General features: G+C 29.9%; 4 protein-coding genes across 8 annotated transcripts; 1 reads left to right on the forward strand and 3 right to left on the reverse strand.

Moving 5' to 3' along the window:
• Positions 1-5,187: 5,187 nt before the first annotated feature.
• Positions 5,188-9,983, reverse strand: LOC145750499 (lipid droplet-regulating VLDL assembly factor AUP1-like). 2 transcript variants are annotated; one of them, XM_082566550.1, is made up of 9 exons: positions 9,867-9,983; positions 7,812-7,961; positions 7,551-7,698; positions 7,234-7,403; positions 6,941-7,016; positions 6,526-6,775; positions 6,300-6,383; positions 6,068-6,165; positions 5,188-6,001 (listed from the first exon to the last, which is right to left on the reverse strand). In XM_082566550.1, the coding sequence occupies exons 1-9, from the start codon at positions 9,902-9,904 to the stop codon at positions 5,870-5,872; spliced, it is 1,146 nt and encodes a 381-aa protein (XP_082422676.1). In that variant the 5' UTR covers positions 9,905-9,983; the 3' UTR covers positions 5,188-5,869. The 2 variants fall into 2 exon arrangements, with proteins under 2 accessions (XP_082422676.1, XP_082422675.1); XM_082566549.1 differs by having other exon boundaries at positions 6,300-6,386.
• Positions 9,984-12,386: 2,403 nt separating this feature from the next.
• Positions 12,387-13,829, forward strand: LOC145750274 (uncharacterized). Its single transcript, XM_082566266.1, has one exon. The coding sequence runs from the start codon at positions 12,481-12,483 to the stop codon at positions 12,910-12,912; it is 432 nt and encodes a 143-aa protein (XP_082422392.1). The 5' UTR covers positions 12,387-12,480; the 3' UTR covers positions 12,913-13,829.
• A 1,886-nt stretch (positions 13,830-15,715) lies between these two features.
• LOC145750622 (uncharacterized) lies at positions 15,716-19,525 on the reverse strand. 3 transcript variants are annotated; one of them, XM_082566694.1, is made up of 8 exons: positions 19,073-19,525; positions 18,801-18,950; positions 17,926-18,035; positions 17,389-17,557; positions 16,935-17,062; positions 16,709-16,820; positions 16,204-16,609; positions 15,716-15,824 (listed from the first exon to the last, which is right to left on the reverse strand). In XM_082566694.1, exons 1-7 carry the CDS (start codon positions 19,155-19,157, stop codon positions 16,224-16,226), a joined length of 1,140 nt encoding a protein of 379 aa, XP_082422820.1. In that variant the 5' UTR covers positions 19,158-19,525; the 3' UTR covers positions 15,716-15,824; positions 16,204-16,223. The 3 variants fall into 3 exon arrangements, with proteins under 3 accessions (XP_082422820.1, XP_082422821.1, XP_082422818.1); XM_082566695.1 differs by lacking the exon at positions 15,716-15,824 and having other exon boundaries at positions 16,075-16,609; positions 19,240-19,525; XM_082566692.1 differs by lacking the exon at positions 15,716-15,824 and having other exon boundaries at positions 16,075-16,609.
• A 701-nt stretch (positions 19,526-20,226) lies between these two features.
• LOC145750181 (axin-1-like) lies at positions 20,227-27,051 on the reverse strand. 2 transcript variants are annotated; one of them, XM_082566146.1, is made up of 12 exons: positions 26,823-27,051; positions 26,386-26,691; positions 25,237-25,360; positions 24,936-25,169; positions 23,605-23,720; positions 23,294-23,402; positions 22,962-23,121; positions 22,504-22,588; positions 21,906-22,431; positions 21,715-21,794; positions 21,422-21,630; positions 21,025-21,041 (listed from the first exon to the last, which is right to left on the reverse strand). In XM_082566146.1, exons 1-12 carry the CDS (start codon positions 27,035-27,037, stop codon positions 21,031-21,033), a joined length of 2,175 nt encoding a protein of 724 aa, XP_082422272.1. In that variant the 5' UTR covers positions 27,038-27,051; the 3' UTR covers positions 21,025-21,030. The 2 variants fall into 2 exon arrangements, with proteins under 2 accessions (XP_082422271.1, XP_082422272.1); XM_082566145.1 differs by having other exon boundaries at positions 20,227-21,630.
• Positions 27,052-27,058: the final 7 nt, after the last annotated feature.

Genomic DNA, 27,058 nt, shown 5'->3' on the forward strand with positions numbered 1-27,058 from the left:
CCTGTTGTATTACCAACAATTTTAAAAGCAGCTTCAATACGATAACAACTATCAGTTCTTTGAGGACATTCAATAAGTGGGTTGGGTGTAAGTGGTAAAAAAACATTATACCCTACTTCGCACATTAACGAATTAACTTGGGTCAATCCAAACGTTAGAAGTACAGAAATGATAGTCTGCATTTTTATAAGTATTTTCTCAACTTTGCAAAACCAATAGACAGTTTTCTTATTACGAAATATGTTATCTTTCCAAAGATAACGTCACTTGCAAAAGCTATTAATCTATTAGTAAAATACGAATAATCTAGTTTATAATAAAAATAGTCTAATTTAAAAGTTTTTTTTACTAAATAGTACAAGTCCCAATTCAAAATATTATTAAACATAACTATGCTTTGACTCAAGGCACAGCCTAATTATTAAAATTATGCGTGACTGCCTTAAGCTAAACAGTTTAATATTTTTAAACGGTCAATTATTAAAGCTTTTTAAAATTACATAAAGTATTAAAATTAAAAGTTGCCAACATGCATGTAAACTAAATATTCACGTATCTACAGTAAAACTTTAATCTGTTATACATTATTAATTATTTAAAGTACTATCCGTTAGGCATAAACACCACATTTTTATTTAAAAGGTTTTATGTTATTCGGTACGCAAAAGCTACCAATTATCTAAGTTAAAATAAGTTTTAATTTTAAATTTATTTTCTTTCATCTACACATCTGTACACCCTTTGTACGTATAAAATAAACAGATTTACTAAAACGAAAATTTAAATTACAGCGCATTAGAAAACGCACTTCGTTATAATATAATGAGAATTGATACCAAGTTGTATATAATTTTTTACGATCAAATACAGGTTAATATATAGTTTAGTTGTTAAAATGCACCGTTTAGATTAACCATACTATTAGAAGAATAATTGATAACATTAAAGACAAAGTTGACTTTTTATTTACACACTTTTTGCTGCCTGAGGTAGTATATAATGTTGGTGACGTCACTGAAACCAAAATTTGATTTGTCGTCATGAAATCAGTCGTTTCTGTTGAGTTTGGTGAAGCGATAGAATTAGTAACGCTTTCTCGATTTCCCCCTAAACCCTTTGTAGTTTCAGAGGCGTTTGAAATTTGTGAAATTATTGTGGTTAACAACGATGTGTTATGTGGCGATGAAGTCGTTGTTGGCAAACTAGATGTTGTGGAAATAGTCAGAAATGGAGGAATAATTGTTGGATAGTAGTAATCGTAAAGGTCGTCTGTATAATTCCACGCGTAGTTATCCCAGGCGTCCGTAAAGTTCCAGCTATTAAATAGATCAGCTAAATCAAAGGAATGATTTCCTGGAGGAGGTGGAGGAGGGATTCCAGAATCATCAGGTGCTCCGGGAAGATGGGATATGTCGGGAAACCCCGAAAACCCTGGCAAGGAAGAAATGTCGGGTAACCCATGGGAAAAGAAATTGTCCGATAGATTTGAAATAGGCGGTAAAAATGGAACACCTGGTTCGGGGTATCCAGGGTAAGGAATGGAAGTGTAGTTGTAAATGTTTTTCAAGTTACAATTGTTTTCAGTACAGCATTTAAGCTCACATTTCCTTAAAATAATAAGTTTTAATGTTGATATATATTACTATTTTGCAATTATTATTATTTCCAAATATTTAATGTCAAAAAGTTTTATATGTAAATATCTTATTTTTAAAATATTTTATTTACGTTATAAGTGGTTCGGTGTCTTGGCCGGTTTCCTTCATAACTCCTTTAATGTATTCTTCACATTTTAAATTCGAACAGTTTTCCGAACTAGCGCACATACCAACAGTCATGTTTCCTTAATTGTAAAAAAAACAATTGGACTTATGAATTATTAATAAAAATTTGACATTAAAGCAGTAACATGTTACAATGTTAACTTATTAAAGAACAGGGAATAAAAAGGCAGCGCAAAAAGATTTTTAACAAGCAATTACCTTAAATCTAAGTTATAAATTATGAACAAGGAAAATTTCCTCCGTTTAATCTTAACCTACAATTATGATACTGGTGCCTGTACGCACAGTCGCACGATTATCGTACCGCGACACTTCTTTTAAGGCAAAACCAGTAATTAATTAAAAAGCCGGAATAAAATAAAATAAAATTTTTAATACCGTCCAAATATCCGATAAGCATAAAGTTTGACACTGATTGCATGCAAAAATCTTGACCGATTTCACATTCCGTAGAATTCCAATCATAAACACCACCTAACGGCAGGTTAAAACCATATCCATTATTGCAAGTTAATGCACCAGCTGACCGCGAATACAAAACAAAAATACAAAGTAAAATGCTAAATATCATTTTTGCTGCATAAAAAAAAATTTAATTATAAAATTTTCAAAATATAATAGTTTTCTACCAATAAAACACTTTTTACAAAAATAATAAATTGACCTTTCTTCATAATTTTAATTATATAAAAACTGAAAACTTTTTACACTTTTTATCACAATTTTATTTTTGCTAGCTAAAAAATTATATAAAATTGTTTATCCCTAGTACCACGTTGTATAACCATTTTCTACTTTTTTTTTTGTTGTATAACCATTTTCTACTTTTTTTTTCACCAGAAAATTTTACTTGGCAAACTGACCCCGGTAAACGTAGACCTGGCACAGAGCAACAAAATAACGTGGGATAATTTTATGATTTCTCCATGCTTAGCAGCGAAATCTAGCCCGGGGGGCGTGCACAGGTATTTTAATTGCCCATTTAATTGCCCGTTTTGCCCACATGCGCTATCGCTTTAATTTAACCTTGTTATAGCTTCAAATTACATTACATCGTGAGGATATTTTAATTTCACTTGAATAAAATAGACATCGGCGCTTTGATCTTGAATACAAATTAGCAGGTGAAAAACTATTAACAATCTCTCTACACCATATCTATTAAATGTTACCCAGGTGAACATTTTAACTTTTGTTTTGTGATATCACGTTTCCAGGAAATGTGATAAAAAAACCCAGAACTTCAGTAATGATTACCTTTGCAAAATGAGTACTTAAGTTCGTTTCACATTATCTGCCCGCACAATTTTAATTTTACAGCTTTGAATTAAATAAATAATCACAAATAAAAAAGGTATTCAACATAGTTATGTACTGCGTTGTGGTGTAGTATATTAAAATATAATGCTAAATCAGTATATGTTATAATATGCATTGCTACGTTATATTAAAAATAATTGTGATTATATATTTACACATGTTAATTTGCTGTAATAACTTTAGTTTTATGTTGCTTTACAAAGCAAATTTTAAATCTCTTTTCGTCAACGGTTACAAACTTTTTATTAATGGTTTTAAGTACCTATAAAGTGTAAAAAAGTACTTATAAAGTGTAAAATGTTTTGGCTATTGGAAAAAAATTGTCAACAATTTATTTTTTTATGAAAAACTGTTTTTATTAAAATTCTTTATAATAACAAGCCTGTGCGGAATTGTATGTTATAAATACTAAATAAATAGATACATTTTGCAAAAAGTATACGTTTACGTTTATTTTATCATTGTTTTATTTATTACAACACAACAACAAAGTATGCTTATACCACCATTTTAACTTTTATTAACAAGAACATCTGGTCCGTTTTGTTGACACTTATTTCTTTTATCAAGAACGACAGCGGTGGCGTTGACATGACAACAAAATCGCACTCTGTAATCTTGGCAATTAAAAGACCCCTTCTGGTGTTTTAAGTGAGTTTGTTCCTTTTCAACACAAGAAAAACCAAGATTTGGGTCTATGCGAACAATGTTTTCACCGTGTTCATAAGGTAGGTAAGGACGCTTTGCAAGACTAGCTTCGATTGCTATTGGAACAGTTCCACCACAAACACATGGAAAGAAAACGCGCTGTTCAAAGTCGCCAGAAACTGTCGCGTCATCTCGGTCAAGCCACTCCGACCAGGAACCAACATTCGCTGAACAACTACCGATTTCTGTAAGTAGGTGATGGTAACTTAAATATTTAGAAGTGTTATTCGTTTTACTTTTAAAAAAGTTATAATGAATAAATATTTGGTTTTGATAAAACGAAAATGATTAAAACAGTTTTTAATAAATATTGAAATATTTTATAATATAGTAAAATAATATATGTTCCAAAATTCGTTTTGAATATGTTAGTGTAAACTTACTTCCCGAAGGACAACAAAATCGGATTTCATAATTAGCACAAGGTTTAGTTTTTGGAAATGGTTGCTCTCTTTTTCGACAATGTACTCCATAAGTAGGCGAAATACGTAGTACATTCCTAGTAGAATAGTACGGTAGTTTTCCCACAAATGTCCGAACCTCAACAGCTGTCGGTTTGCGGCATAGATTATAACGACCACGCAAGAAAAAATAAAGTTCATTATCGTCATTATCTGCAGTGTCGTCACTATTAATCCAAGAAGACCATACACTTCTTTCTGGGCAAAAACCCACCACTAATAACAAAACAAAAAAAGTAATGGAGATCACGTTTAAGACAATTTAACGTTAGTGCACACAATATTAAACTCGTACTTTTGTACCTTACCTGCATTTTGATCTGGAACTGACTTGAGTTGATTTTCAACATCTTCTCCAACAACTAGTAAAGTAAAAAACATATTATAACGATTAAACAGTTTTTAAACTCGGTAAAATTTGTCATATCTTGTTTACTAAAACATCCCTTTAAAACTCACCTTTTAAAGTCAAAATAGAAACCGTCAAAAAATAAAATATTTGCCTCATCTTTAGTGTGACCATTTGTATTGTACACTGAAATGTAAGCTAAAACATAACTCATTAACAAAATGAAAGCGAAAAACAAAACAATTAAAATCGAAAAACTCAGACGTTTGCACCATAATCCCACAATTAAAAAAAATACTTTTAACCAATTATGCACTTAAAATATCAATTTTAGCGGAAATAAGAAAAACGCTTAGCAGGTTTAAAGTTTTTATGCGGTAGGCCTATGGTTTGTTGTAGGCTACGTTTTTTATAATACCGTCATAAAAATATGTAGTAAGTAACAAATAGGTTTACTGTAAAAGGCTCTTTTTATGTAATAAGCAATTAAAAAAGCAAGGTTCAAACTATTATACTGTAATGATTTTGCCTAATAGTCTTTTGTATAATAAGCCGTATTATAATTTAAAGTTTATTATTGCGAAAGATTAACACACAACCGTTCACAAACTCGTCTCACGAATACTAATACAATTAAAGCATTAAGTCACGTGATAATGATATGGTGTAAAAACAAGACCCTAGATGTAAAAGACGTCTAATTGTTTGCAACTTTTACCAAATGATTTACAAAGTAAACAATAAACAATCCCCTTAAATATAAATATATTAATAAAACTGATAAAAAAAACCTAGTTAGCTATCTAGTACAACCCTGTGAAACCACCCAAACTTTTTTTTTTACAAATGCTTCAAGACATTATATACATATACAAAATATTACGATACAAATAATGTATTATTTTATCACTTACAAAATTTAACGTCAGCCGTTTACAAAAATTACTATATTTTATATATCAACTTGTTTCAAACATACACGAAAAGGGTTTAGTAAAAAGTCACACACAAAAAGAAATGCTTATTATAATTTAAAAATCTTTAAACATCAAGTCAAAAGTTTGCCGTACAAAAAAGTTGGACAATACTTAAAATTATTGTACGAAAAAGTCACTGGTTGCCAATGAAATAGTTTTTTTTAGTTTCGTATTCATTTTTTGTTAATTAAAGCAATGTATTATATTTCACCCAAAAAAGACTAGAATTTTAATAAAAATAAATTATGCCCGATGCAGAAAATGAAAAAATTATAAAAGATTTCTTTTTTTTAAATAATTTTCTCTCGCTTTTGAGATAAAGGCCTCTTTTTTCTCCTGGAGGCTGGAATGCCTAAGTTCAGGATTTTTGCTGAAAGAAGTGAGTGTAGTTGACGGAGAATTCTAGATTTAAAAATAAATAAATTTAATTCAAAGAATAATTTGAAAAATTTATAAAATATATTGTACCGTTTGTCCAGAAGCTGAAGCTGATGATGATAATTGATTAAATTTCACAACACCTTCTAATATATTTGCCACGGTTACATCAACAGAATTTGTTTTTTCTTGAGCCGCGTACAGTTAAAAAAAAATACACGTTAGTACCTTACAGCAGATTATTCCGAAGTATATCGTACATATAAACCTTTTAATAAATGTGATTTAAAAAAACTAATACCAAAGTTTCAAAAATGTTTACCTATGTCACTAATAATAACCGAGATTGGAACATGAGGCAATATATTTTGAACTTGACATGCCATTTTTCTTATTTTGGGATTTACTGCTTTAATTATATACATGTTAAAATAAAAAAATATAATTATTATAAAAATAAATAGATTTTAAAATATTACCACATATATTAAATGCAGATTATAAACTAATTAGAAAAATTCCTAGAAATTGAAAAATAAAATATATACTGGTGTGTTCTGATATCCTTTGTGACTCAAATTTTAGCTTTTTCAAATGCTCTTTCACGTCATTGGCATCAAAGTTTGTACAAGTTACCCCCATTTCTTTACTTATTTTAGTTCGAATTCTTTGAATAAAATCTTGCACACTTTCCTCAGAAGTTTTTATCATACTAGGTAAGATTGTAACTTCGTAAATAGTAAACAAACAGAAATAAGACCAAAGTAAGTCCTGCCACCACGAAGATCCAACTGCGGTCTAAAAATTGTAAAAGTAAAGTTCACATTTATGCTTGTTAATCATAATTTTTTATTTCTGTATATTGGATTTTTTTAAACTTATTTTCAATAGTTAGATAACTTTTAATGGTATGTACAATAAATTATAACTTTCATATTTTAGATATAATCTATAATCTTTTACCATTTCAATCTTAAGCGGTCTTTTTGTAGTAACAATAAGTGGCTGAACAGGCATATTTAGAAGAAAAATCCATTCACTAATAAGTATATCATATTGCAAGTTATTTTTAACTTAAACTTGTATTAATATTTATGTTAATTAAAATAGATAAACCTAAAAGTTTATCGAAAATGCCGATTTAAGCCAATATTTTAAACTACACTAATATTCTACATTAAAAAACATTTAATCAAAATTGAAATTTACACAACTTATTAAATATTTTGGTCATTAATGTATTTTAATGTAATTACCTAAATTTCATTAACCCTTTCCCAGTGGTTGGCCCAGGTTCTGGAAATATTAGCAATGAGTTTCCAGCATCGTGATGTTGCTTAATAACCTTTCTTCTATCTGCATTTAAACTAAAGTTTGCCATTCTTAAAATGTTTTTTAAAAAATTCGATCCATTCCAAATTCTCATCTGAATAAATAATATAGACTACTTTAAAAATGTTAAAGGTTTTGAGGGGTGTGACAATTGAAAATCTTAAAATTACAATATTTGTTTAACAATTAAACAAATAAATTTGTTTATGATATCTGAAATATTACAAAAAGTAAAACTTACATGTTTAAGATTGCAAAAGAAGGAAAGAAAATAACCATCAATATTGCTTGTATAATTAGATATTAGTAAAGATTTTTTATCCAATAACTCAAAGTTATTTTGAATGCTTACAAATCCAAGCAAACAAACAAAAATTCTCTCAAAATGTCTGAAGGAAAATATTTTACATTAAAACTATTTATAAAGGTAACTTTTTTTGTTTTTAATTATGTTAATTATTGTTTAAAAACACAATGTAGATATTTGGTAAAGCTAACGAACCTTCTAACTATGTTATCTTGACTGCAAGTTAAGTTAAAAACAATTTGAGAGCATATAAAGTTTAATGTAAGAAAAACTCTAAACAAAACTAGTGCAACACCTAAAGGAGAATATATCAAAGTAGTAATCACATCAAAAGGACCCTTAAACCTGAAAAAAAGAAAGCAATTTTTTTATAATAAAAAATCATTATATTTAATGCAAAATATGTTACAACTAACTATACAGGTGTATAGTGGCAACTAATTTGAAATTTCATCACTTTGCAAGGTTATGTGGTTATATAAAATGTTAACTGTTGAACCTTGCATTTAATTCAAAATGTAAAACTGTTAAAATAATTTAAGTGTTTTCCCAAATATGAACAAAAACAAAAATAAATTTAAACTTGTATCCCATTTATTTAGAAATAATTATACGAAAAATACCTGAAATTGTTTAAAAATCTAAATTCTTTCATATGGTATTTAGTCACAAACACAATTTTGTAGTTTGACAACTCTTATTTTTTCGTGAACATAAAAACTTAAAATGGTAACCAGACACTTCGGCCCCCGGACACTTCGGCCAAAATTTTTTTTTAAAACAGCGGGGATTTTGCATTTTAATTACCGCGAGAAATTTTATTTTCGCGTAGTTACATACAGTTTTTTAGACAGTATTTGAAACAAAATAAGCAGTAAATTAATATTAACAAAAATTTAAAAAAAAAATATTCTAAAAACTAACATATGTCATTAAGGTAACAACTAATAAAAACTTTTATATATACTGTACTTTATGCAAAATTTTATTTTGAATATCGGTAAAAGATGGTCTTACACTGACTTTATACACGGGAATTTTATCGCCGACTCCCCGCCGTTTGTGTTTTAGTATATAAATTTATAAACATTAACACGGGCAATAACTAATAACATATTTATGCACATTCCTCAGTGTAAAAAATGATTAATTAATGATCTATTTTCTTCAAATATCGTTTAGAAAGACGGCCCTCATTTCGCAAAATACGTGATATTATAATGCATCGTCTTGTGTCACCTAAAAGCGCGCGATTTTAAAATTATTTTTTTATAGGTTTTAGTTTGTAAAATTAAAAAATTGAGACAGGAAAAAAAAGATAACATATTTATGCATAATTTTCAGTGTAAAAAATGAAAAATTAACGCTCTATTTTTTTCAAATATTGTTTGGAAAAGCGGCACTATTTGGCAAAATACGAGATAACATTATGCATTGTCCTCCGTCACCTAAAAGCGCGTGCTTTCAAAACTAGTTTTTTATAGGTTTTAATTTGTAAAATTAAAAAATTGACACGCCAAAAGAAAGATAACATGTTCTTGTACATTATTATTTTAAAAAAATATTAATTAACTGCTTATTTTGTTTCAAATACTGTCTAAAAAACTGTATATAAATACGCGAAAATAAAATTTCTCGCGGTAATTAAAATGCAAAATCCCCGCTGTTTTGAAAAAAAAATTTTGGCCGAAGTGTCTTGGCCGAAGTGTCCGGGGGCCGAAGTGTCTGGCATTCCTTAAAATACCCAGTAACAAATTTAATTAATAATAAAACCTGAAAAATCTAGTAGTAAAAAGAGTTTAAATTAAAAAATAAAACCCTGTATCTTGTTTTGAGGATAAATAAAATCCCATGAAAATCCAAAAGTTTGGTGAATTTTAATTTTTTTTCGTGTTTAAATAAGCTGCTATTTTCAAAGCTTATTATCTCAAAATATTTTTTTGCAGGTTAGGAGGTATTAACTGTTAACAGAACATAAAGCAGCTATTGATACATTTAATGCTAAGATTATCAATTGATTCCAAATTATAAAGATTATCAATCGATTTAAAGTTAATAAAGTTTTTATTAATTTATAGATTTAAAAAAATGAAAATACCAAATAACAACTAAATAATCGGTCTGTAGTAACTATAAAAGTCACTTACAGACTTAGCTATTTCACAATTTGACAATCCCCGTAAAAACCAACTTTATGTAAATTTTTAAATTGATTTTAATCACTACTAACAATAATTAGTGAAATGTTACCTTTGGAATGAAACTATTTCATCAATAGAAGACATCATGGACCGTCTGTCAAAGTATTAAGACAAAAATGATGACTACTCCTAAGAGAGAAAAAGGGAAAAACAATACTAAAATGTGGAATGTGGAAATAGCGGGACCGTATGTAAAGGTAAACAAAAAATCGCGGAAGGCGGAAAGGGGCGGAGTTTTTATGCATTACCTTAATCTTTCCTCGCGCTTTATAGTCGATTTCTAATTATCATTTGACGGTCCTTTTGCTGTTTACCACACAGGACAACACAGGCCATACTGGACAATACTTATCACACAGAAAAATAAAATAAAAATGCGGAAATCGCGTAGATTGCTTTTTTGCAATGATATATAATAATGTAACGTACTGTGTTTTATTATCTTTGCCGTTATATTTATGGTCTGACGCCTTCACCCTTACGTTTAATTAATATAAAGCAATCTCAAGATTTGAGATTGCTTTATATTAATTATAATATTGTTTATGTAAATATTAATCGATTCTATTTAAATAAGGTTTACCGTTATTAAATTAATAAACTGTTGAATATTGTGATATTGTGAATTAATATTTAAGAACTTATAGTACTCGGATATTACAATAAACACTATTTGACCAATTCGCTAAAAAAAGAAAGGCAATAAAAATATAACCTATCACCTTAAGGTAACATGGATTTATAAATTTTATAAATTCCGTTTTTTTTAATTTTACAAAACCTGGTTAAGGCTAAAATTTATTAAATCTTTACTTCAATAATTATTGCTGTTAGCCATTCAAATATATATTTTCAATTCACTAAGCATGTATATCATACAAAGAACGAAGTAATAATAATTTCTGCGGATAGATTTTTTTTTTATTACCGGATGAAGAAATCAGGGACAAGGTAAGGTTGGAGAATATACGGTAGATTAGGGGCCGTGAAGAGCGGGGTAGATAGGGGTCGCGTGGGTAAGGGTTCGGGGGAGAGCAGGGTGTTTAAAACATTAGTATTTGGCTTTTATCTTAAATTATTTTTTAATTTTTGCAAAATTATGACGGCATAATAAAATGCGGTGACTTTACGGTAAAAAAAAAATCTTGTATAATTTATCCTTTTGCTAATTCTGTTTTACTTTTTACTGCTAGTTGTTTTTCAGGAATTTTACATGTGCTATGCTCAAAACATATAAAAGACAACGAGGAATTACGTTGTTTCAAAACACAGTAAAAGGGTTGTTGTTAACAAATATACTTGGGAGTCGTATTCAAAAGCAGAAAAAGGCAATGGGTCTAAAAATTATTAAGGTACAAAAAAGAACACAAAATCGTAATATGATGTGATAAATCCAAAGTTGCAAAGAAACTTGTTTAAAACAATCCAAAGTTGCAAAGAAACTCATTTAAAGAAAGAGGGCAAAATCGTTTCGTACAAAATAATATTTAAAATCAAACTACAAAAATACGCTAAATGAGGTAAAGAAGATATTTAACAGTGTAAGATATCTTCTATCTCCCGGGCGCAACTAAAATAGCCAGATATTAAAAAAAACAAATGTTTTAAATATTAGTTGTACGAATTAGTTATCTTCTACCTTCCGATTGCCAGAAAATAGCCAAAAATGATAAAATAGGCAATATTTCTGCGTAGTGTACTTTTTTACCTTCCGATTATTGTTGATCGCTACGACCATTTTCGGTTGCTCTCGAGGTATTTTTCTCTTGGTCGCCAATTCCTTTATTTTTCGGTTCCTTCATTTTTCGTTTCTTCACTTTCTACTTCTTTCATTTTCCGTTTCTTCATTTCCGGTTTCTTCCTTTTCCGTTCCTTTATTTTCTGGTTCCTTTATATTCCGGTTCCTTTATTTTCCGTTTCTTCATTTTCCATTCCCCCATTTTCAGGCAACCTTTCATTGTTGATATTTGGTATTTATCAAGAATCGGACTTAATCTACCTGACGAAAATATATATTTGACGGATCAACGGATCGAACGGATTAATGGATCGAGTTTTATTAACTTAATCGAATATATATTAAATAGTTATTACATAATTCAAATGCATATTTGACGGATATTTAATTTAACAAAGAAGTTTCATGAATTAAACCCTTACCCTAACCCTCACCTATTCAGATTACCCATTAACACATCCGACCCATTCGATCCTTCTATCCATCTAGTAGTCAATCAATCCACACGATCCGAAAATATATTCTCGTCAAGTGGATTAAGTTGTAATCATTTATCAAATGACACTAAAAAACAGTCAACGCGTGCTGTATAGTCTTGTGTGGCAAATAGTCACTCCTGTGCGGTCATATGTGGCCTCGTGTAATATTTTATGGTAATTAATTAGTACGACCCAGTGTTTGGTTTTAATACGTTTCATATTAGAACAATGTTATTTTGAAGCAAATTGTCTGATTGTATGAAAAAAATTTAAAACGCGTTTTTTGATATGGCTGTTACTTTCAGTGTTACCCTTCTGCCCTTGAAAAAGATAATATTATTTTTAGGAGCTATAAAACTATTAAATGTTTTATTAACTTTTTTTACATCTTTGAACATATCAAATAGGAAAAAAACAACAAATTATTTTATATAAAACTGGCAAACATGAATTTTGTTAGATTACTTCAGTCAGGTTGTTCTCAGTTGCGAATCACCCAACAACGACAAGTAAGTCAATATGCAAAGAAATTTGGATACAAAATGAAATCAAATTACGCACCTGAATCACGCATTAAGCCACTCAACATAGCGGCATGTTTTACTATTACTGGATATGTTATTTACGACATTACACGTGACAGAAGGGAGCACTTGGAAACGTTTTTAGAAAATTACAAAGAGGGGCAAAAGTATTATGATGGTCATAGAGCCATGGAATTTACATCAAAAGTTGATATGAGTTTTCTGTTGGATAAATATGATCCTAAACCAACTGGGGAGGAGGATGATATTGTCCAAAACAAACTTGCTCAACCATTGCGCAATAACGACGACAAAAAACTTGATATTGACACAAAAGAAAGACTTCCTTGGTAAAATTTTATTTCAATGTTCGCTTAATTAAATTACATGGATTCTATTTAACATACTATAAAACAAAAAATAAAGGTTTCATTTATTTATTTGCCAAAAAGGTTGTAAAAAAAGTCAATTTCTTTAAGTAAATAGGGACTATATATATTATAAAAAATAAATTGTATATAACTTAAAAGAAATAGATTGCCTGGTCATAAGGTCCCGAATTTACAATGTAATTTTATTACCAAATCAATTTTTGATTTGTTTTTTTGGGTAATAATGCAAAGGGTTAATTTTAGTTGAAACAATTAAGTTAACTACTAAAACAAACTAATCAAAAAAAAGGTTAGGTGATTAAATACCACAAGGTTAAGGTAAACAACTTATTTAGTAAACAAACACTAGTCCAGTAAAAAGCAAATTAGTTTAAACTTTCAATTTCAGCATGTACAGTTCGAACATTTTATTTCATGGGGTCTTGGGTTTCGTTCTTACTGCTTTTCTTTTTTGTTTTGTACTTTTTTAATTTTTCTGTTTTAAGTTCTTGATATGTTCATTTAAAAAACTGATTTGTACAGGTACCTATACCTTGGCAAATTTTTTTATGATAAAACCTTAACACAGCAAAAGAAAATAAATTTCTGTAATATTACTTAAAACCTTATGCCTAAAAACACAATTTTTTAACAATCAAGATAGTTTTTTAAGATAATTCTTTTTGCATAAACTTCCTATGACTCACCGGCCCCTAAATATTTAAACACATAACAACTTCCAACAACTATCTGGTAAAAAAACTTTAAATTTATTGGTTGTAGCTTTTAGTGATGAAAAAAAATGTGTAGATAGAGTTTAAATTTATACAACAGAAAAACTAATGGCAAATAATAGCATTTTTTACAATAAAATTAACAGTTTATAAAAAAATGACCTAATACTTTTTCAGGTGATACACAATCAACTACAAGTAAATATAACACTGGAAATTAAATTTATATCTTAGTGACATAATTCGCAAACCACCAACACAATATAACAAGTTAACAATATGGTGTACCTTGAAACAAGAAGTATTGATAAAACGAAAAAAAATGATTAATAATAAAACCACATTCCAGTAAGTGATTTAAACATAAATGTTTGTTATTGTTTCTTAAGTTAACTCACCTGTTACCTCATGTGTTCCTTTTCTAAACCTCTTCTGGATCATTATTCACCAGGACTGTACAATCTTTCGGATTTGTTAACCTTCTTGGAGCATAAACTAACAAAAACACATTGCAAAAGAACCTGTTGTTATATCACATGCAACGAAGCAGCACAGGAATGCATTTGATTTCAACCTCTACATGACATAGAACTTCAGATCATAAAATGGTTACTTTGTGGGGGGGACACATGCAGTTTGTATTTTAGAAAACAAAAAAGATGTGTATACCAAATTTCTTAAACAAAAATCATGTAAAAAGGTTACCAAAATTCAAGCCAGATTTCCAATATTATTCAAATTTCAGAAGCAGCACGCGAAACCTTGAAATTTTTATGTTTCTCAGCTACATGGTATTTTAGCATGCAGAAACCATACCTTTTTAAATTCATTAACAAATATTGAAATATATTAGGTGTAAGTTTAGCTTGGCCTGTGCAGAACTGTTGTTGAAGCAACAATTTTTTTTTCCTGCAACAAGATTTTCCTACAAATAATATTTATTTAATTAAAATTTACCAAAATAATTATTTGTTTTTATTTAACCATTTATAGGTTTACTCAATTATTTAAAACAATTTTTATTTTCCCAAATCAATGATTACAATAATTATTAAATTTTAATGGCAAGTAGTGCCTGCCCTAAAAAATAATACATAAAAAAGGTCAGATTTCTCTGGCCTGATTGACAGCTTGCAGCATGAAGAATTATTGAGTCCTTCCTGCAAAAGAGCTTTCAAGTCTAATCCTGTCCAGGAAGGCAATGTAAGAAGCCCCTTATACCAAGTGCATTTCCCACACTTACCGTGTAGCTAAGATTTTATAGTGTCCCGGGCAAGGTGGAGCAATCTAAACCATACAACAATGGCAATTTGATGAGTAAAGGTCTGCAACGCGTCTTTCTATGACAAACCTGCACGGTAAAACAAGTTACGGAAATATTCGCGTTCGTTTAACCGATTATGCTAGAATGCAAAAACTATGTAAACGTGCTAAAGCCGGTCCATTATCAAAGCTGAACCACTTTCTAATAAAGTTAAGTCGCTATAGTTCTTAGAAGCTTTTGAGGACGATTACAAAAGACGGACAACTTGACGTGGCCGCCTTCTGCATGCTCAACGGGTCGACTGAAAATGAGGATATGGAAATTGAAGGAACGGAAAATGAAGGAGCGGAAAATGAAGGAACCGGAAAATGAAGGAACGGAAAATAAAGAAACCGGAAAATGAAGGAACGAAAAATGAAGGAACCGGAAAATGAAGGAACGGAAATTGAAGGAAAGTGAAAAAGGAGTAGCGGAATCCTAAAAAAATAAAACGCGGAAATACCGTTGACTGTTTATTTAGGTTTACTGTCATTTATTTGAGAATTGATAAGCGATAATGAGTTAATTTTTATTACCCCAGCATACCCTATCCCTCTTCTATAAAATGCCCGTTTATTTCTAAAATAATATTGACTTAAATAAAAATAAATAGTCAACGGAATTTCCGCGTTTTATTTTTTTAGGATTCCGCCTCTCCTTTTTTCACTTTCCTTCAATTTCCGTTCCTTTATTTTCCGGTTCCCTTATTTTCCGTTCCTTCATTTTCCGGTTCCTTCATTTTCCGTTCCTTCATTTTCCGGTTCCTTCATTTTCCGTTCCTTCATTTTCCGGTTCCTTCATTTTCCGTTTCTTCAATTTCCGTTCCTTCATTTTCCATTCCCTCAAATTCCGCGTCCCCTGCTCAAGAAACAAAAATAGGTGACTTTGCTTTTTAAATTTAATATGTGGGTGTTTGCGTTTATGTACCGAGGACATTACTAAAAGATTTTACGATCCTTGTACTTAAAAAATTGAAGGCCTGTTAATTGTTTGATAGTAAGAGTTTTCTATCGAGTTCTGTCTTAGAATTTCTCTATGTGACATGTTTTAAATTTTGATAAAAAACGGTGTTAATCTATCCAATTTTAGAGGTGCATAAATCATTCGAAGCGATAGTTTAATAAAAAAATGATTTAAAAACTAAAAAAAAATAGTAACTTTGCTATTACATCAAGAAACTAAAAAAGCAAATAAGATAAACAAATAAAAAATTAAAACTTGGTATGAAGCTGCGTACGTAAAAAAGCTGTAAGTTTGTTATTCGTATTCGTTGTTTGTAGAAATTCTGGTGGTTTTAAACATTTTTCTTTTGTTACGTTGACTTTTAAATTTATCAAATAAAACATCTTCATTTCGGTGCGTGTTCGGGGGAGAATTTGTCTCCTCAAGTTCGACAGTGTCATCGGCGAGAGTTGCTTTAAACGTGCACATATATTCTTTCTCAGAAGGCATGTTTTTGGTTTCTTCTGAACTGTGGCTCTTTAATGAGGGGCTAAGTCGGTGGTTTAATCTACCTAGTTCTCTTGATTTTGTAGTTAAAGTGACGGAGGCTTCACTTTTAATGTTTGATATAACAAATGGACTTAATCGAGAATGATCGATGCCAACAGATGATGTTACACGTCCTTCAAGTAAGTTTCCTTCTGCAAAGTTAATTAATTTTAAAACTTTATACTTCAAATAATTTAAAAAAAGGTTGCTAATACAATGTCAAACACAATACAAATATTATTATTATTTACCGGCTGGTTGAAAATCAGAAGCGTCTAACACATTTTTGACACGTTTTGGAGAATTGTTTAAAGCAAAAAATTCTTCAAATTCGTTTTTTAATTTGAATTTTCTCTTGTATGTCTAAGAATGATATCATGTTAGTAAAATATTAACCAGTGCAAAAAAATGGCAATCAATATAATTCAACTTAAAAGTACAAAGTAAATCACGTCAAAAAGTATGTTAATAGCACACCTCCTGGCCTTTTCTTCGAACAACGGACTCAGCAATGTCGGAATTTTTTGTTACATTTTTATTAGTTTTTATCGGATTAGGTGATGTACTGTCGTCACTATGTATTTGATCATGTTTAAATGTGGACTCTAAAAGAACAACTTTCAAGCTAAATTGTTTGAATATCGTCACTACAATTGCTGTTAGGTTAAATTTAATTAAAAGTAATTTAATTAGTTTAGATTTAAATTAGATGCTTGTTAATTCACCTAAGAATGTGAACTTTAAGTGATTTAGTTTTGTGTTTATAATAAATTGAATCACATGTATTTAATCCGGTTTACGTGGTAAATCAAACAAATTCCGAGACATTATAGATTAGCTTTAAATCCACTTGCGTCTGAACTTCACGTAGCGGTATAATAATACAAGATAAATTTTCTTGTGATCTGGTTTAATAGCTTGATCTACTCACCACGGTAAACTCTAGTTGACAGGGCCGCGCCTTTGGACTTTATCCCATTATTCACTATAACATCTGCGTTAGAGGCTGTTTTTTTACGGTGTAATTGTGTCGGGCTTGGGTGAGCATGTACATTTCGTTCCATTTGCTTTATTTTCTTGTATACTTTTTCACATGCCGTCTGAATTGGTAAGTTTTTTAAATACCAACTTAATAAAGTAGAATTATGATGATGTGCTTACATAGATTAAATAATTAACACTTGAAGAAAGGTTTGATTCTGGAAATGTAATACAAACGTGTGCGCATCATCATTTTTAATAAAAATAACAAAGTAGTTAAAAAAAGGTTTATATTTGTTAAAACAAGTTTTGTACTGGTTTCTTTTTAAAAGTAAAGAAAGCTCAAAATCCATATAAAATATGAATCAAAAACAAAAAAATAATTAAGATGGTGTAACACAAAAAAAACTTATATGGTAAAACTAAGTTTATATATTTTGTTTTTATAGACGAAAAATTTAATAGTAAAAAAATTATGTTTAATCACCTGAACATGTTGAAAATCCAGTGCCGACGAAGCTTTATATACATCGTGAACAGTGCTGATATTTAACACAAATGTAGCTGTGTAAACAAAGTCCAGCAGTACACGGAATCCTAAACACGAACAGTTTAAAGGTAACTAATTGGGCAGTAAGATTTTACACTCAGTTACATATTAAAACAGTACTACATAAACAATTAGTTTTTTGGATATATCCTGGATGTGTGAAGGTCGAATGCGCGACCAAAACATAAAGTAACATCAGTTACTCCGACCCAGTCTCGACTTGCCTGTGGCAGTTTGGGATATTAGAGAGACTATAATTGCCCGGTAATTATGCCACTAATTAAATGCTGGCTCAGCAGGAGTTTAAACCGTTTATAACGCCTTACTTAAGGGCGCAACAGCATAAGAGCAGTGGAAATTGAACCTGCAACATACTGGTGGTGCAGAAAGAGTTTTTACCACTACACCACGCTGCCGGGTATACAACTATGTATCATTAGAGGGCCGAAACCATAAATATGAATTATCAACACTGAAAATTCTTATAATAACAAATAAGAAATACATATAGTAACAACATAAATATAGTTGAATTAAAAATAAATGGACGAGTGTATCGCTATTACTCGCCTGAAGTTTAACCGCACGATGTCGATTTACACCTTTTAACAATATTTTTAAGAAGCCAAAAAAATTGATATATTCTCGTTTTGTATGAAAAAGAGGTGATCTTTAAAAAGCAAATATAAAACTAAGAAACAGATACACCCATTGTTACAAGTTGATTTCAGAGTAAAACATGGCATAACTGGAAAATAATTTTAAATAACTAAAAATACTACTTAAAATAAAAGGGGTGAAAAATTATTTACCAGCAAGAGGCACTCCTGCTAAAACAAACGTGTTTTGTTCTTCTGCAGATGTAAACAACGACATAAAATAGTTGCTATTAGCAGCCAAAAACGAGCGATGAACTTGAAATTTTTCTCCTTCAACAATTAACGTTGCATCACAAAATAAACCTGTTTTGAATTTACCTGTTAAGCTCGTCTGGTATATTTATAGCATAGCAATTTGTTTTCTTTGTATTACATTTATAACTAACTAACCAATAATACTTGTTTAAAAATTGTCCAATTGTTACCTTTAAGCCTCTGTTCATCAAGTCGTTGCAACACGAATGTTGTATGCTTTACTGGTAGTACATTAGTTTTATTATTTTCCGCCATTATCACTAAGCTATTACTGTTTTACTATGTACTGTGTTGTCTTACCTAATATAAGTTTTACAACACGATTTAAACAAACTACCTTAAATATTCTGACCAAAGTAATGCCTGAAATTGGATGGTAAAATAGGATTTAAGTTTCAATCCAAATTCCTTCTTTGTATTGTTGAGATTACAGATAAGAATGCGATTTTGCCGAGGAAAGGAGCGGATAATCCTCTTATCATTATAGGTCGGATTAAAATGACGTCACACGTTGGTTATAACAAAATTGCCTTGCGCAAGCTAACACAACAACCTACCCGTGCACCCTGGCATTCGCGTTGTTATTCAAGTAATGCGATTACTCGAAAATAATCTGACAAGCAGAAAACAAGGGCCTCAAGGCAATCTTAGATTAGTTCCATAGCAACAAAACAGATTAGGTTGGGATCAAGACCTTTGAGAGATTATGTAATTATATGTATGCGTAATAACTGACAAACTAAACCGCTTTGAAATTATTAAAACGTGCCTAAGTAAGTGGAAGATTATACAAAGCTACAAAAAAAGTTTTTAATACAAAGCTAAAAATCGCTCTAAAAAGATGGTTAGACAAAAAAATGATATATATATTTTTCTTGTTGAGTTGGTTGGGTTGATCAACCGTTACTTATACCATATACTTATAATTCCGTCAAATCGTCTGTATTAATTCTATTTGTTGCACAAATTTATATTTGACAGCATTATGCCAGAACCGCTTTTTTAGAAATACAAAAAATTCTCTATTTTTCTATATACCATTGCACATGATTTGATTTTAATACTATATTGTAAAACTAAGCCTGGTGTTAGCAACATTTATGAGCTGTATTTTAACTTATAGTTTAGTAACAGTACGTTACACTTTTTACTGTTTTAAGAGGCAAACATACTGCTTTGTAATACATAAGTATTGCTAAGTTGACAATTGCAAGGCTAATCTTAAAAGTTAGTTTTATGCAGGCCTTGTTCCAAAACATTTTTCGGTGACCATATAGTTATAGAAAAAGTTCAAAGTAACATTCTTTTTATTTTTAATGCTGATGCTTGATTGCACTATTAAAAATAGCCACGTCCGTTTTACATTTAGTTGATATAAAATTAGTGATACACAAAAATATAAATACGTATAGACTAAAGTTATTGTTTGGTTTTCAACAAATTTAAAAACTAAACTAAAACATTGAAAAATTTTCAGCGAAAAAGTGCTTAAGTAATTTCTTTAAATAACATTTTTATTAATACAGTAAAGTAAAAACTCTAGTTAAAGAACAGGACATTAAAACACATTTTTTAAATAAATTATAAAAACAAGATGTACTATGGAGAAAAATAATTGAAATTTGACAAAAACTATGCCAAACAAACAAAATTTGAACGAAACTACACAAGGCATAAAACAGGAAAAAATATCACTTGAAAAAATGTGCACATTAGTTAATATTTTATACATTCTTAAGTTGGTTATATATGAAATAGTTTGGGTAAAACTATTCAAGAAAGTGCTTTGCAGCAAAAGTAATTTGGGCAACTTAATAGTCAGCATTATTTATGCCAATAGGCAGTTTAAACACCGTTTTTAATTAATTAAAATAGTAAATTAATAAAACTTTTCATAATTAAAAAAAAGGTTCAATATATAACAACAAAAAACATTTTATTTTATTAGATACCTTAATAAATTGTAAATATATATGACAAGTGTATTAAAATTAATAGAAAAAGTGAACAGCATTATAAAAAAGGCAGTTTTACTTACAAAATTTCTAACCTTGCAACAACGTTTCCTTCCCAGAGTGGTAGTCTCTCATTTTCCTTTGTGACCTCAAAATACACAGCTTGGCCCATTTCAACTGATCTCTGTTTAAAGTAATATTTGTAAAGATTCTTTTTAGTAAGACATTGTTTAAATTGGCCGAGGGTTAAATTACAGCATGGGATTTTAACTTTATAAGGAACAGGCTGTTGTGGCATGTAGTAAACTACAGTTGTTGAATTGTCCTTTGTTGTTTCAGAAGTGTTAAGGGTTTGAGAATAACCAGTAGTGTTTGCAAAAGTTGCTGTATCGGTTGACGAATCAGTGTCTGAACAAGATGTTTTCCGCACGACATCTAAGGCTCTAATCTCGGAAGAGCCCTGAGGTTTTAACGAAAAAGACGAGGTAGTTAATCGAGAAGCATTGTTGATAGGTAGATGTTGTGATAAGGATGAAGATATACCGGATAAGGAAGAAGATACACCTGCTTCTGTTTCAGCAATAAGTCTGCGCTTAACCTCCTCAATAGTTGTATTTGCATCCGGATGTGACAATAGTGGAAGACTGGGATCTTGTGCTAAGGGTTGTAAGGGCATTGCTTGTTTTTTTCTACCAGTGCGGTTTACTAATGATGACTGAGTGGTAAGACCAGTGCTACTCATAGGATGAACATACGGTATTTCATTGTTATTTCTGTAAAAATATCAGTATCTATGATTTTATATTCAATCACCAAAAATATAGTTATTTTTAAATAAATTATAAATATAAGCGAACCTGTTACTAGTGGTAGTGCTTGTTGGTGGATCCATTTGTATCCAGGCATGAATCATTTGGTTTTTATCAACAGGATTGACCTAAAAAAATCATTATAATAAGCCTATTTTTTTCTTACTACTCATAAAAAGTTAATAATTATACTTAAAATATTTAAGCAGTTTTTTTATATAACTGAACTCAATACTCACTGGTGTTGGTACATCCGGAACCTTATTTTGAGCCATCCCAGGAACTAGTCCAGCTCTAGTAGTGTCCTGTCGTTGTCTAATAATAGCTGCATCCTTTCTTTGTGCTTTTGATAATTCCTGTATTCTAGTAGCTTTGGTGGGTGCAGATTCATATGCACCTGGCAATGTTTCGGGAGCTGTGGCAATTGGTTTTGGCTGGCCATAAAAGGGGTCATGCAAAGGTAACATCTTCTTTTTACCAATTATAACAGGAGGTGAATTACGACCACCAGGGCTGTGGATCTCTTTGGCAACATGACGAGCCAACAATTTATCCATGTCCTCGTCATCTCGGATGTTGGTTCTAGCTGTGGCAGCTTCTGTTGTTGCCTTATTGTCTTCCATAATTCGTGCTGCACGGTTAGCCATAATCTTTTTCCTTTTAAGTTCTTCTTTGTATTCTTCTAGCTTGCCCTTGAGCAACTCGAAAAAGGCAGCAGGATTGTTGGTTGCCATAGATGGAATTTCCTTTTTGTCATGAGAAATCCTATTAAAAAAAGAATGTTAAATACAGGTGCTGAGATGGTGTGCTTGTGGTTTTAAGATTTTTGAAGTGTACCTTTGTGTTCTTGGGACATGGCAACATGATGGTAAAGAGTGGACAGTATTAACTTTGACTTGTTTTCGAATCATTCTTTTTTGACCTTAAATTTAAGAATAAATTAAACATTTCATTTTAAACAAACCGAAAACTTTTTTAGGGTTATATATAAAGCATATGCTACTTTAGGTAAACAAAACATTTGGGATTAGCGATATTATAAGTTTTGATGCAAGTGGTAGTATTACAGTGCATTTAAAATAATATCAAAAAATCACATCCATAAATATTGAAATATTTAGCCCTTTGTGCCAGCTTCCGCAGCTGGATTTATTACATTACTACTTGAGATAAATTTAAATTTGTTGATTTAACCACTTTTTTAAATATTGTATATAATATGTTAAACAAAAAGTTGATAAATTTATTGTAAAAGTTTTGCTAAATCCTAACGTAACAATATAAAATAAACTAACCTGCCCTGGTTTGAGGATAGCCAGCAATGTCAATGCTACTACTATCCATAGATAATGTGTCAGAAGTGGCATCGGAGGATTTTGAAGCTTGATCACTTCCAATTGCTGAGGCTGGAGGTGCAGCCCAACTGGGTGTGTAATAGGGGTATGCTGCACGTTTCTGAAACAGATAAAATTATTATAAGTTAAAGTAAAATTATTGCAATTGACAGTAAGTATGAGTTCTTATAAAATCGAATTATCTCAATATATAAAACTTTTTAAACAAATCCTAGACTGTCTTTTGCAGTGCTTAGGTTAAACAAAAAATGTTTATTTATTTAGTAATATACTGTATCAGAATCCTGTGAAGAATAAATATTTCTTTCAAATGAATTTTTGTTATTCATAGAATTTCGAATTGCCTCTGATCTTAAACCACCACTACTTTGTTGTGTATTTCTATAACAATATAATTACTAAACTTGAATAAAAATAGTTGAAATAATACCTAAGCTATAATGAACGCAATGACCTTTTTATTTTAAAACATTTTGTAAAAAATATATATGTATACCTTAGTTTTAGTTAAAATAAGATTAAATAAGCTTATAATAAAAACAAACTGTAAACAAAAATGTTAGGAATAAAAAGTTGTTCTCACCTATTGTTGGGTAAATTCCAAATACTTCCTTCTTCCAAAATGGGCAAGTAACGAGGATTCTGTGGAAATAAACCATTCTCGTTTACAGAATCAGATAAAGTTGGAGCTTGTAAAATCTAAATAATAAAAATTTAAAAATGAATCTGTGTAATGACAATAGAAATCTGAAATTGACTCCAAAATATTTAAGTCTTAATGCCAAAAGAATAAAGTATTAAGATGCAAGCCCAAGCTTTTTTTATAATAATATTTTAGAATAAAAGCAATAAGATTTTGGTATTTTAAATAAATCCACCTTAAATAACCTTACAATAGCAGTTGTCTATGCCATTGCTATTTTTTTTTGTATTTAAAAATTGTTTCCATATGCAATACAATTGTGTCACGACTCACAATAATATCCTGGTGTTGCTTAAATCTTTTTTTTCAATTTTTAACAGAAGTTTTTCAATGAGTTTAGAAATAAACTAAACGATTTTAAACAATAAAACTTTAAAGTTTGCTTTATATATTGAATGTAAAGATAAGTTGTTTTAGTATGGGTTCCAGCCTTTAAGTATCGAGGTAAATTTCTGGTTTGTTAATGTATTTCTATTTGTAAATATGGTAACTGGTAATTTAAAAATTTAATCTCAAATACAGAAAGCTTGCATAAATACTCGTGTATGATCTTTCACCCCCGCAATGCAACCCAAAGTAAAAATAAACTGCCTACTTAAAATTCCTATATAGCGTTTTTGCCTTCGAGAACAGCTCCATGGTTATTCATTATTTTAAAAACTCCCTTTCCTACTGCATCAATAATTTCTCTTAAGTTCAAACCACTCCAAAAATACTATGAAAATAAATTTAAATTAGCAATTCAATACTTTAGTAAAAATCCGTAAAATATATTTGTGTTAAAACTTCAGTAATAATCTAATTAAACTAACTTTTATTAAAATGCCTAATAATCATTTATTAAAATAATTTAAGACTCTTTTGAACTTGCTATTTGATGCCAAATATATTTCCTTTACTGCTGGAACACAGCTAGTGCTGTTAGCGATAGTTATCTTTATCATAAAAATAATATTTTTAAAATTATTATGTCAGTCCATGAACTTAAACAGGCTATGTTATCTACTTAAAATGTTTACCCACATATCTGTCTATTTTTTTTTGTTTTTTTAGGTATTACTATCATACATTATCCACAGTTACAGTTGCCATAGTATATAAATTTTGTGTGTTTGATCAAAATTTAATTTTTTTAATAAAATAGTGTCTATGTAAGTTGCTGGTAGAAAAAGGAATTATTTAACTTTTTCATTTTGTAAACTCCAACTTACGTGGATTTGAGGTAGGGAAGATGGTAACTCGTTTGAAGGCAATGTTGTCTTAGAACTACTAGAATTTACACACTGGGCAGAATATTGGGAAAAACGATCACTCTCCAAAAACTCTTTATAAGCAAACTTTTCGACATTCAATTCAATTTCAGTCTGTGCCTGATGAAACAATTCTGAGTCCAATTCATGATTTAAAATTTCCTGTGCATTTTGGGGACCACTGGTATTAAGTAACTAAGAAAAAAATTTTTAGTTGAAAAAAACAAACATTTTATTTACATATTATTTAATTTACAAATACCCTTTGTGCTTCTTTAATTTGTGCAGCAATGTATGACTTTGTTGCATCTTTAATGATTGCGGAAACAAAAGTGGGTGCTCCACTTCCTAAGTATGCTTTGTAAATTTTTTTTGCCAGTTTAACTCTACAAAACAAATATATATTTAAGTTACTTGAAAAAGTATAAAAGGTTTTTTGGTTTGGGGACCATGCCATTATACATTTTAACAGATTTGTATGAACATGGAATAGGCTTTTCATAGCAAGTTTTGGACCTTAACATAGATTACATTTTTTTTCTGTTGCCTCCATGTATTATTTATAGAGTATAGTCAATGGAAGGGTAATTACTTGCCGTTTTTGATAAAATTGGCCATAGCCTTTTTGTTCAAAAATTTTAAAACCAATAAGTTTTTGTGCATAATATAGTGCAATATTTATTATTAAGATTAAATATAAACTTAAAAAAATATTAAACAAATTCCCCAAAAATTTAAAAGTTAAGTTGGCCAATATTACCTTCACAAATGGAGTAATTAATGGACACCCTAAAAAAAGTTAATGAACCCTTTTAATAATGCTTATTAAAAGTAATTTAATGAACTACAAAACTTTAAAACAGGGTCATTTTATCCTTAGAACATGAAACAGATATTTAGGAAAGAAAGATTTTTTTACAACATAAAATAAATATATTTATTATTTACAATTTCCATGGGACATATCAATTTTTCTAGGCTGTAAAGTTTTTTTTGTAATAACGCATTTTTAAGATGGAATACATTTTTATGTCGTTGTTTTACTAACATTTGCATGTTTTTTACATATGCTATATCCAACAACTTTTTATAATTAAAATCACTAATATATAATTTTTCTATTCATTCACATGAATTTATCTTTTTATGTTTATACTTTTAAAAAAAAGGATGCTTAGAAGCTCTTCCTTGTTTCTTGGCATTTAAACATTAAGATTTTGTAACCACAAAATATTATTAAACAAGGACAATCTTAAAAAAATGGGAATGGTATCCACTAATTACTTCCAAACTTTAACTGTCCAATAATTACATCTGCTGACTATATATATTCCCTTTTTATTGTCATATACAAGTTAAATTCCTGGTTGCACCACTTCCTTTTCATACAAAACATGTAAATTAGTATTACCTTTTTGTTTTAGTTTCTTGGTCCATAACTGCGTTGATTGTTTTATTTGAAATTGAACCAGTTGTTGAAGATGCAGCAGAAGAATTCTCACTTCGATTTATTTTTAATCCAAAATTGCGAAAACCCTTCATTGCTAGCCACCCTTCCAGTATACTCTGCTGTTTAAGATCAATCAAAAATTTCATAAAAGTCTTAACACCCTCACTATCATCTAACATGTTATAAAGTGATAATTTCCAACGTTCGTAAGCTGGTAGTGGTGAATCACTTCCTTCAGGTTCATAGCCAAGATTTCCATCAGTTCGCCTGTTTGAAATTAAATACTTTTTTGTAAAAAAGAAATACATATTTTACAAAGTGTTACCAAAAACTACTAGTAAGTTAATTTTACAGAGTGTTTACCAAGAGCTATTTATTAAACATAGCTATTTTATAACCTTAATGTTACTGTGGAAACTTCAGATTTTCCACTAATACTGCTGTGGGTGGATTGTCTTCCATCTGTAGATGCAACTTCATGTTCTTCACCTATGGTTGGAGGTCTGACAGCACAGTTTGCATTATCTTTTGTAAAATTATGACCTTGCATATAAGTTTGGACAACAACGCTACTCATGTTTTTGCTTTGTTGATTTTTAATTCCATTATTCATAACTTAAATACATCAATAAAT

Source organism: Corella eumyota, chromosome 4 (genome assembly GCF_963082875.1).
Source record: "Corella eumyota chromosome 4, kaCorEumy4.1, whole genome shotgun sequence".
Classification (NCBI taxonomy): Eukaryota; Metazoa; Chordata; class Ascidiacea; order Phlebobranchia; family Corellidae; genus Corella; species Corella eumyota.

Bases quoted from the DNA above. Each gene is read 5' to 3' on its own strand.
- LOC145750499 (XM_082566549.1), bottom strand. From the start codon at position 9,904: ATGATGTCTTCTATTGATGAAATAGTTTCATTCCAAAG. The intron at 7,699-7,811 runs GTTCGTTAGCTT...ATTTTCCTTCAG, and splicing joins CAAGATAACATAGTTAGAAG to ACATTTTGAGAGAATTTTTG. The intron at 7,404-7,550 runs GTAAGTTTTACT...TTATTTATTCAG, and splicing joins TCTTTTGCAATCTTAAACAT to ATGAGAATTTGGAATGGATC.
- LOC145750274 (XM_082566266.1), top strand. From the start codon at position 12,481: ATGAATTTTGTTAGATTACTTCAGTCAGGTTGTTCTCAGTTGCGAATC.
- LOC145750622 (XM_082566694.1), bottom strand. From the start codon at position 19,157: ATGGCGGAAAATAATAAAACTAATGTACTACCAGTAAAGCATACAACA. The intron at 18,036-18,800 runs GTAAATAATTTT...GTTCGTGTTTAG, and splicing joins AGCAGGAGTGCCTCTTGCTG to GATTCCGTGTACTGCTGGAC. The intron at 16,821-16,934 runs GTGTGCTATTAA...TATCATTCTTAG, and splicing joins TTCGAAGAAAAGGCCAGGAG to ACATACAAGAGAAAATTCAA.
- LOC145750181 (XM_082566145.1), bottom strand. From the start codon at position 27,037: ATGAATAATGGAATTAAAAATCAACAAAGCAAAAACATGAGTAGCGTT. The intron at 23,122-23,293 runs GTATATTACTAA...TATCTGTTTCAG, and splicing joins CTTCACAGGATTCTGATACA to AAACGTGCAGCATACCCCTA. The intron at 21,631-21,714 runs GTTCGCTTATAT...ATATTTTTACAG, and splicing joins AGCACTACCACTAGTAACAG to AAATAACAATGAAATACCGT.